Raw genomic sequence first — 11,562 nt, forward strand, 5'->3', positions numbered from 1 at the left:
GCTTACCTTATGTAATGTGATGAAACAGCTAGCCATGACCGGTGTCTCCTTGGTCTGACTGGAATCTGTTGCACCCCACACTGTGTGGCATGGCTTGGCACTGTGAGGAGAACTCGGCTAGACATGCTCTGACAGCATGGGGGAGGCAGTAACACACACCCAGCCTAGAGGGCAGTGTCAGCACTACAGCAGGTAGCAGAGGTAGTTCACACAGACAAAACGCTGAATATACAAAATTATGCATGATCATTTTAGTTGATCAGGATCTATGCTATACATCCCTCAAACTGAACTCTGGACCTCGAAGCGCGTGCCACTGCGTTTTTTCATTGTTCTCCTTTAATCAGGGACTGATTTAGTCCTGTGACACCAGGTGGGTGCAATTCATTTTCAGGTAGAACAGAAAACCAGCAGGCTCCGGACCTCGTAGGGTTGAATACCCCTGCTATACGGACACTTGATATAAACAATTTACAATCTATAATAACAGCGATAAATCAATAAATTAATATTTGTGACAGTTCTGCAGTTTAACATCCAATACATTGTACATCTGAACGATTTAACTATACCGTTTTCCTACAAGTCTAAAATAATTAGCGAACAATCAGACTGGTTAATTTTCCCTTCTGGTTGGCAGGCCAGATGATGTCAGCCATGTTTATTACAATACAGTTTTACAGTCCAATATAAAGTAGTCTTCCCCACCACGGACACCCACCAGCAACTCTGCTTTTGTCATTTGTGGCTGAGTCATGGTTTCGATTTAATTCAGGCCAAAGGCGAGACACTTTAATCAAACAATACTTAAGAGCAATACGGAATGTATCTCCTAAAGTGTTTTGGTTTTAAAATACGTATCCAAAGAATTGTTTAACTGGAAGCTATGTGTTGCAGCTCCATAACTCAAGAGTTGAAGACACCTTAGATTTGTGTAGCATGTTATAACCTGGGTTAAGAGCATCATTTGGCACTTACCTCCCGTCTTTCCTCCTTAAGTATTAGGTAGCAACTTCGGTTTCTAAAGGAACGCTCCTGCAATAGGGCAAAGCCATTAAGTTCTCCCAATAGAAAGCACAATTTAATATTTGCTCCTTAACAACTAACCACAAAACCCTCCCACATAAAAACAAGGTTGCCATATACATTCAGAAATACGTTTTATTTTTTACATTATAACAATATCCAACACCCTTTTTTTTTTTAGATAAAATGACATTTCTTCCATTTCAGTCTAAACGAGTCAAAAATGGTTTCCTTAAGACTGCAAAATAGCACTTGCGTACAGTTTATATAGCTTTATACACATACAGGCGACAATGCTTTCACTTTGTTAGCAACGAATGCAAGTCTATTGGGAATTCTGAATGTCAGCCAGAAGCAGATGATACATACGGGGTCTCTTACAGACGACAGGCTAATTAATACATTTTACCACCACCACCCCACCAGAGCCAGTCACCACGGCTTCACCAAAAGAAAGCTTGGCGTGTAAGTTACACGTACTCACGCAAAGCAGAACAGTGCGAGCAGAACCAAAAACACTTGGGGGAATAAATTGAGTACACTGGCAAAAATCTGAACATTTCAGAGCAGCTGTAGTCAAGGTGTTGGACAGATTCTGAGTTGACACAGATGAGCGTTTCAGGCAGTTGATACAGAGACAAGTAAAAAAAAAAAACATGATCTTGGGAGTCTGGAAAATATATAAGATAGTAAATCATGCCATTTTGTAAAATGAACACATTTGTTAACTGCTTAATTACCATTATAATCAAATAAAAATGTCAACATTCAAAGTACTCCTCTCTCAAAAAAATACTGGTCATGAATGTACAAAACTAAGTACTTTGATAAGGCATTATATGCAAAACATTAGTAGTCATGATGAGTACCTTCTTTGGTTTGCTGTCCTCCTGTGAATACAAAGCACTTGACTCCAGTGATTTCTGTCATGGACACCTTTTCTTTGTCAAAGATGGCCCCTCTACAGCCTTCACTAATATGCAGTTGCACAAACCCTTAACAACTCTCTTGCCAATATTAATACAGAATTTATCAATACATTTTTACATTTTAGTCATTTTAGCAGACGCTCTTATCCAGAGCGACTTACAGTTAGTGAGTGCATACATTTTTCATACTGGCCCGCCGTGGGAATCGAACCCACAACCCTGGCGTTGCAAGCGCCATGCTCTACCAATTGAGCTACAGGAGGCCACAATACAAATGTGGTAAGATGATAACAATGGCAATTAATAAATTATAAACTGGCAGCCCTTTCATGCTTTGTACCTTCTCGTTAACATGATGATTGGAGAAAAAGAGCATGACTTGTGTGTAGATCTACCCTGACACTGGCATGGGAAATCTGTGGTCATACAATGAGTCAATGGGCCCTGTTGATGATAAGTGTACTTTAGAGAGAGTGCTGAAACCTTTAAGAGCAAGACGAAACAGGTGCCAAAGTGTGTGTGTGTGTGTGTGTGTGACAGTGAGACACCAGGGATCCTAATGTGGGAAGCAGCTTGGCGCTGGGCTGTTCATTCTGTGACGCGGGTGGGGGTGCTGGGTTGGTTGAGGCCCATGGTTTTACACATCCAGCCAGCAAAGTCCACCTCCTCCACCTCAGCACGCTTGATAAACGTGTGGTTCTAAACAAATAACAAACGCAAGTTAATGAATATATTAGAATTAGTTCATGGCTAATATCGAAAGGGCATGTACAGTAGGGAACATAGCCACAGTGGTCACTTTAACGCAGAATTTGGCGTTTTTCCACACAGAAGAAATGTGATAAAACGCATAAGAAACATATTGCTGCGTTTTATCAACGCAGATCTTAAATTCTTCTTATTGTAATTTCTGCTTGGCTTCAGATACATCAGACCAATCAAATCCCCACATTCACGAACAGGCATTCCATCAGCAGACAGTGCTCTGACTGATGTGAAGCTACTTTTATCCAGTACTTTTCTCTTTGTACTTTTCTCTGGTAAAATGGAAGATTAACTTAAAGCAAAACATTAGGAAATGTAGCTGGCTACATTCTTTCTATGATAAACATTAGATATGATGGCCATGGTCATCTCATGAAAATGAAGCAATTTTCTGCCGAATGTGTTGCATTTTGTGTGAAGGAAAACTGTAGTTGCACGCCCCTGATCACTTTATTGAAGAAAAAAAAACAATTGACTTTCAATATGAAACGCAGGTGAAAGGGTTTAAAACGCATCTTTTTTGAATGTCTGCGTTTTGAAAACGCAGATTTCTGAACGCTAATACGACCCCTGAGCCAATTTGCAAAAAAAAAAAAGTGTTTGTAAACCTCAATTAACTAACATAGCTAAACTGTCCAACTACATACAGTTGAAGTCAGAAGTTTACATACACTTAGGTTGGAGTCATTAAAACTCATTTTTCAACCTCTCCACAAATTTCTTGTTAACAAACTATAGTTTTGGCAAGTTGGTTAGGACATCTACTTTGTGCATGACACAAGTACTTTTTCCAACAATTGTTTACAGACAGATTATTTCACTGTATCACAATTCCAGTGGGTCAGAAGTTTACATACACTAAGTTGACTGTGCCTTTAAACAGCTTGGAAAATTGCAGACAATGATGTCATGGCTTTAGAAGCTTCTGATAGGCTAATTGACATCATTTGAGTCAATTGGAAGTGTACCTGTGAATGTATTTCAAGGCCTACCTTCAAACTCAGTGCCTCTTTGCTTGACATCATGGGGAAATCAAAAGAAATCAGCCAAGACCTCAGATAACAAATTGTAGACCTCCACAAGTCTGGTTCATCCTTGGGAGCAATTTCCAAACGCCTGAAGGTACCACGTTCATCTGTATAAACAATAGTATGCAGGTATAAACACCATGGGACCACGCAGCCGTCACTGCTCAGGAAGGAGACGCGTCCTGTCTCCTAGAGATGAATGTACTTTGGTGCGAAAAATGCAAATCAATCCCAGAACAACAGCAAAGGACCTTGTGAAGATGCTGGAGGAAAGAAGTACAAACGTATCTATATCCACAGTAAAATTAGTCCTATATCGACATAACCTGAAAGGCCGGTAAGCAAGGAAGAAGGCACTGCTCCAAAACTGCCATAAAAAAGCCAGACTACGGTTTGTAACTGCACATGGGGACAGAGATCGTACATTTTGGAGAAATGTCCTCTGGTCTGATGAAACAAAAATACATCTGTTTGGCCATAATGACCATCGATATGTTTGGAGGAAAAAGTGGGATGCTTGCAAGCCGAAGAACACCATCCCAACCGTGAAGCACGGGGGTGGCAGCATCATGCTGTGGGGGTGCTTTGCTGCAGAAGGGACTGGTGCACTTCACAAAATAGATGGCATAATGAGGAAGGAAAATAATGTGGCTATATTGAAGCAACATCTCAAGACATCAGTCAGGAAGTTAAAGCTTGGTCGCAAATGGGTCTTCCAAATGGACAATGACCCCAAGCATATTTCCAAAGTTGTGACAAAATGGCTTATGGACAACAAAGTCAAGGTATTGGAGTGGTCATCACAAAGCCCTGACCTCAATCCTATAGAAAATTTGTGGGCAGAACTGAAAAAGCATGTGCGAGCAAGGAGGCCTACAAACCTGACTCAGTTACACCAGCTCTGTCAGGAGGAATGGGCCAAAATTCACCCAAATTATTATGGGAAGCTTGTGGAAGGCTACCCGAAACGTTTGACCCAAGTTAAACAATTGAATGTAAACTTCTGACCCATTGGGAATGTGATTAAATAAATAAAAGCTGAAATAAATCACTCTCTCTGCTATTATTCTGACATTTCACATTCTTAAAATAAAGTGGTGATCCTAACTGACCTAAAACAGGGAATTTTTACTAGGATTAAATGTCAGGAATTGTGAAAAACTGAGTTGAAATGTATTTGGCTAAGGTGTATGTAAACTTCCGACTTCAACTGTAGATGCACTTCAAGTAACAGTCAATGGCGATAACAGTTGCTAGCTACTCACCATCAGCATCTTCAGGTCAGCTCTCTCCGCTGGATTCTTGATCAGACTATTAACACAAACAGTTGATAACCTCCATGACTCCCAAGAAATCATTAGAAAACCCCGCATAGAGAAATAAAAGGAAAGCTTTCTCCACTATGAAATATGTTTGTCTCTAATCCCTCCAGAAGTTCTTGGAGTAGGTTAGCAGCACAGGAAATCACAATAAGCACCTTCTCATTTTGCTGACTTGACCGAATATAAAGTAATTTCTCTAGAGATGAGAAAATGACGTTTGAATCTAAGTTTGTGCCACATTGCTCTAGGCTCTGCCTAGTGGATGCAATTCACAAGGTGTGTGGAGAGCCCACACACAGCCACCAAACAGTCATAGTAAACCAACTGGGGATTCTGTCTGAATGCTGACAATAAAAGGTGCTGAGGTAATGGGCAGTATTCTTATATGATGAATGCTTGGGCTCACCATTTTGTCACAAACTCCTGGAAATCGTTGGTGAAGACACCGAGTGGAAGCCTGGGAGGAGGCTGGGAATGAGGAGAAGGTATGCAAGAGAACAAAACTCATTTAAAATGACCAGAGCACACGGACAAGGAGAACGTGTAATAAGGAGAATAATATGTGGAGTCAGCAGTTCATCTGACCTCATTGACAATGTAGTCCAGCAGCTCAAATATAGCCATGGCAGGTCGACTGTCCAGCCCATGTCCTGAGGAAGAGGAGAATATGGAGAGAAATGTAGAAATCGTAAATAAAATAAAACATTCAAAAATATATATATTTTGTTTTGCTTCCAGGATACCTTTTATTGAAAAGCAAAAATAAATCTGTTTGAAAAGCACTTATATTATTACTGTGTCGTAATATTGCGTGAGAAGAAAGGGCTTCAGGTGTGTTCTAACCGCTGACTGGTCGTCCTCCTGGTGGTCTGGGGAGGCGGTTGGAGGGGGCGTGTGGTTCCCCCTCGGCTCCGTCCTGTACAGGCCGGCCAAAGATAGCTTCCAGCTCCTTGGCGTCAGGCGGGGGGATGGGGTAGCGGCCGATGGCCAGCTCCACCAGGGACAGGCCCATGCTCCACACGTCCGACTGCACAGAGTAGTGTGTGCCCTGCAGTCTCTCCGGCTGTTGAGGAAAACACACGTACGTCACACCCAGAGTGGGCCAAATGGGCAGGCAGGGCGGGCGGCTCTGTGCATCACTCCCTCCAGGTGTCTGAGGGAAGGGGACAGGGCTGGCAGCGGCTGCCTCCGTGCCACACAGCCCTCTACTGGGTACGGCCTCGGCTCTTGGCAGGGCGGCCTGGGCAGGGGAGGGAGAGCTGACTCACCGACATGTAGGAGCGCGTTCCCACGAAGGAGTTGGCCATGGAGTCGATGAGCTGGCCACTCACGCCAAAGTCACACAGCTTGATCTCCCCGCGTGAGTTCACCAGGATGTTGGAGGGCTTGACGTCTGTGTGGCAGAGCAGGGAGGACAGTTGAGGTGTCAGAGCGAGAGGGCCGGGGGCCCAGACCCAGCAGCCCTAGCTGCGCCTTCCCCATGTCTCCCTGTCCCTGTCCCTGTCCCATGCCAGACACCTCACCACTGACACATTTCACAAAGCCACTGATTCTGCTAGCTAGCACTGACCGCAACATTTACAGTTGAGACCATACAAACAAGCCAAATCCTCCTCAATCCCTCTAGTCTGGAAAAATTCTCAATAATGGGGTGTAGTAGACCTGCTATCCATCCTCTGTGGTGACCCCTCCCACTTCAGAGCAGACAGAGGGGCAAGTATGAGAGGTGGCGTGACAGAGAGAGGGGACTGCAGGGCGTGGCTGCCATGTAATCACACTGGAGAGCCTGTAATTACCGACTGGGCTCCTAGACAGCTCTGCTCTGCTTCAGCTCTGCTGCCTAACAACCCCACAGCCCAAAACACTAACATACACCATGGCCCTCAGCTCCGCCTTCAACTACACCCCAACACACCAGAGCCCACCCCATCGGCTCCATATACATCAGGGCCCTCAACTAAAATAAAAAAAACACTCGGCTCAAAACACTTCACCACCGCCCTCAGCTCCAGAACAACACTAGACAGCAAAACCTTAAAGACAACAGGTTTTTTTTAATTTATTTTTTACAGTACATCCCCTCATCTCCAGATACACCCAAATACACTATAGACCTCACACTAATTCAATACATCCAAATAAAACACTACCCAGGGTCTCAAATCATATCGTTAATATGCACAAAAACACATACATTCTATATGGAGAGATGTCTCTTACCTCTGTGCATGATCTGGTGCTTCTCCCGCAGATAGGCAAGTCCTCTGAGTACCTTTAAAAGTGAGATGCAAACATTTTATTTAACACAACACATCGTCATCCACACTTCCTGGTCCTGAAATCATACACAAAGACCAGCTCTGAGATGTTTCACCCTGCCTGGGTCCATAGTTACATCCATTCAGGATATCACATCAAAAACACACAGTGTGAACAGTGAGGTCTTGCATGTCGAGCTTCCTGTGACTCCTGATTATCACAATGACAGGAGAAAAAGCAGTCTATTGAGAAACAATAAGAAACTCCTTCCAAAAGGCCCAGTGCAGTCCAAATTCTGTTTTTCCTATCATATTCTACAACAACTGGTGAAACTAACACTGTAAAAGTGAGAGAAAAAAAATGTATGAGTGTTATTTCCTGAAAATACAATTTACACAGGAACTTCTAATAAGCAGGGTTTGCATGGGTGGAGTTTTGGCTTGCCTGGCGGTATTAATTAATAGACCACAAAGTGAGTTCCAAACCTCTCTGCCAATAGCAGATAGTTTTCAGGTTATATGTCCCTCCTATTAGGCCCCTCATTCAGGCCACTCCCAGACATTCCTAGCAAAATGTTTGTTTGATAAATAATTTTTCGCAAAAAAGCTATTTGTTTCTTTTTTTTAACAATTTTAATGAAAAAATATTACAGTAATGTACTAATTGTTCCCCAGAAATTATTTTATAATGACATGAAAACAGCTGCATTGGGCCTTTAACCAGAGTGCAGTTGATCACAGGTGTGACATACTGTGAAGTTGTTGTGTTTAGAGCAGGGAGTTGTTGTGGCCCGCAGATCAATTCCCCTCAAAATGTGGTTGTGCATCAGTAGTTTTTATCTTGTTATGTCAGTCACTCAATTAACCCTTGTCAGCTAAAACTTTTTAGATTGGTAATTTGTCTTATGGCCAGCTATCTAAACTTGTTTAAATTGCTTTTGTTAGTCACTCAGGTCAGCATTTAAAAAACTGCAAACATTTCTCTCCACCCTATGGCAATATGCGTAGAATTGCAGAAAATTTGCTATAAAACTAGATAAAACTAGACATCTACAAAATAAAACAAGTACCATTAAATGAAGCACAAATAATACATTAAAATCTTCATTGTTGTGTAATACTCACTGCTATGCTGACTTTGCCCAAGATCTCCTCAGGGATTCTCCTGGCTTCCTTCAGTACCTGATCCAGAGAGCCTCCATCCTGTACCCAACAGGCCACGGCTTAATGTCTGACACACACAGCTACTGTACATGGTCAGCATTTTGTATTGTTTTGTCATACTGTAATACACAATAACTCCAGGTGCATGACAAGATTAAGGTATATCGTAACAACTATTGCAACATCTCAACTTGTTAAAACAAAGTTACAACTGGTTTGCTAGTGTTATCCCACAGGTCCTATAATAAGCACCATTGCAGTCTTAAAACCACACACAAATGTTCACACATCTGCCTTTTTGCCATGGACCCCCATTGTCTTCCAACACGTTGCATCATTCCAGGACAGTTAGTTCAATGACTGAGGTAAATCAGACCCTCCCCCTCAACTCAAACCTTGGTCTCTCTCACTCTTACCATGTGCTCCATACAGATACTGATCTCGCCATCGCTGTAGAAGGCCCCGTAGAAACCCACGATGTAGGGAGAGTTACACTCATGGAGCACCTGCAGCTCTCTGATGATCTGGTTCCTGATGGCAGGCTTAATCTCCAGGTGGATGAGCTGTGGAGGAGAAGAGATCAGATCAACATCAGAATAATCTATTTTTAACCTTAAGTCAGTTAAGAACAAATTATTATTTACAATGAAGGCCTACCAAAAGGCCTCCTGCAGGGACAGGGGCTGGGATTAAAAATAAAAATATAGGACAAAACGCACATCACGACAAGAGAGACACCACAACACTACATAAAGAGAGACCTAAGACAACATAGCATGGCAGCAACACATGACAACACAGCATGGTAGCAACCCCACATGACAACAACATGGTAGCAACAACATGGTAGCAGCACAAAACATGGTACAAACATTATTGGGCACAGACAACAGCACAAAGGCAAGAAGGTAGAGACAACAATACATCATGCGAAGCAGCCACAACTGTCAGTAAGAGCGTCCATGATTGAGTCTTTGAATGAAGAGATGTCCAGTTTGAGTGTTTTTTGCAGCTCGTTCCAGTCGCTAGCTGCAGCGAACTGAAGAGAAGAGCGACCCAGGGATGTGTGTGCTTTGGGGACCTTTAACAGAATGTGACTGGCAGAACGGGTGTTGTATGTGGAGGATGAGAGCTGCAGTAGGTATCTCAGATAGGGGGGAGTGAGGCCTAAGAGGGTCTACTGCTCATCTAGAATAACTTATTAGTTTCAGAGTCATAAACCGACTTAGACTTGTGTGTAGACCTGGTTTCTTTCAACAGTCTCAGTAGTGTAGCATAGATCTAAAACTCTGGGTTTGGAGAAAAATGTCAAAAGTAGATACAAGGTTAGACTCACCTTCCGGGCCATGACCAGTCTGGAGGGTTTGTGGCGGACCTTGTTGACCACTCCACCGTTGCCAGCGCCCAGCTCACATATGGGGTGGAAATCATCATCCTTCAGCTCGCCCACTTGGGCTTTCTGGGTGAGGAAAGCCTCCAGACGTTTCCTCTGCTGTTCGTCCAAATCTAGCTCTCCTAGCTTCTTCTGTAACGCCTCCAGATTGGCTCTAAGAAGGAGATATACATGGCACAGTAGAATATTAAACAACCATATTCTTTCCTGGGAACACATCTTTGCACATTTTTGTTCTAGCCCAGCAGTAACCGGAAGCAACTAATCACTGAGCCCGTGATTGGTTTGAATCAGGTGTGTTAAGCTAGTGTTACTTAGGTTAGTTTTGGCCTGGAACTAAATTGTCCATCTACAGTCCCCGGAGCCAGCATTTCCCTAATATCAGTACAGTAGACATGCCCTCAGCCATCCCATGAGTACTCACTCAGACGCAGCATCGATGTTCGTGGAGATGGACTGCCCCTCTCCAATGGGCGTGATATTTAGGGGAACGGGTCTTCTCTTCGGAGCCATTTCGAAATATTTGACAGTGCCCTGGACGACTTTCCGAAGCAAATCAATACAATTAACTGATATTTCAACGTTGTTCTAAAAGAGCAACAGGGGTAAATGTTGCTGGCGGTCTGTGACTTAGCTGGTTAACGTTACTTTGCGAGCATGGCAGATAAGTGTTTAAAGACAATCCCAGATGCACGTCACCATCAGGTCAGGTGCATTTGGCTATTTAGATAGCTAATTTAGCTAGTTAACGAGTACAGAATATTTCACAAACTATCTGTATTTCTTACACAACACATTAACGTTACTGTTCCTTTCGCTTCTTGGCTAGCTAGCAAGCTAGCTGCTAGGCGATAACTAGATTCTAGAACCGGCTCCCCTACGAAAATCGTGTGGTGCGTTCTTCAAATCGGAGCGGCCCTCGCCACTCAGGTCTCACGGAAAGGACAGCGGCGGTGGTTGACAGGACTGGTCACTGACCGAGGATGGTTGGCCTTCGAAGGTTTGGGGGGTGCAGCGGTGGACCTTCCCTTGTATGCAGCCGGGGTGTGAAGTTTGGTTGCGGAGAAGGGCTTCCGCAGAGTGAAAAGGAAGCGAGACACCCCACTCTATTTTTTTTCTTCTGGTTTAATGGACCCAGCTGCTATTGTATTGGTGTCTATGTGAGACACACTCAGTTAAGTAGACCGGAACTGACTTATTTTTTTCCAATGGTAAACGGCCTAAGTGAGCTATTGTTGCTTCGGGGTTTCTGTACAGGAAACAGAAACATGGTCGTTGCCACAGTTATAAACCCCGCCTATTTCTAAAATGTATCTATTTAAATTTTGATTGTAAACCTAACCGTAACCACACTTATGCTTAATCCTAACCTTACATTAACACATTTTTGCGATAGCGCGACCAGAAAGTCTAAATGTACTATCTAGTGGAGACCAAGCAACATGGGGTCTTCCAAAAATCGCGAGACTGAGCAATCATGAGCATAGCAATTGAACTATCGCGGTATTTTAGGACAGGTCTGTTTCATGAATAGCGACCTCCAATGGAAGGTTGTAGAAATTACAATCAAGCCGTTTTCTACAACTTCCTACTCAACTACTTCAGTTCAGACTACAAACTTACTTCACTTTTCAAAAGGTTTGATTAGATGTGTGTTTCATTTGAATATTTAACCTA

General features: G+C 43.1%; 1 protein-coding gene across 1 annotated transcript; it reads right to left on the reverse strand.

The window, feature by feature from the left end:
* Positions 1 to 1,143: 1,143 nt before the first annotated feature.
* On the reverse strand, positions 1,144 to 11,354 carry LOC311149296 (dual specificity mitogen-activated protein kinase kinase 2). Its single transcript, XM_084186425.1, has 11 exons — positions 10,310 to 11,354; positions 9,829 to 10,039; positions 8,909 to 9,055; positions 8,454 to 8,531; positions 7,291 to 7,342; positions 6,339 to 6,463; positions 5,914 to 6,133; positions 5,656 to 5,720; positions 5,477 to 5,538; positions 5,014 to 5,059; positions 1,144 to 2,654 (listed from the first exon to the last, which is right to left on the reverse strand). Exons 1-11 carry the CDS (start codon positions 10,396 to 10,398, stop codon positions 2,544 to 2,546), a joined length of 1,206 nt encoding a protein of 401 aa, XP_084042551.1. The 5' UTR covers positions 10,399 to 11,354; the 3' UTR covers positions 1,144 to 2,543.
* Positions 11,355 to 11,562: the final 208 nt, after the last annotated feature.

The sequence above is a fragment of the Coregonus lavaretus genome, assembly GCF_964263955.1.
Source record: "Coregonus lavaretus genome assembly, chromosome: 21".
Taxonomy (NCBI): Eukaryota; Metazoa; Chordata; class Actinopteri; order Salmoniformes; family Salmonidae; genus Coregonus; species Coregonus lavaretus.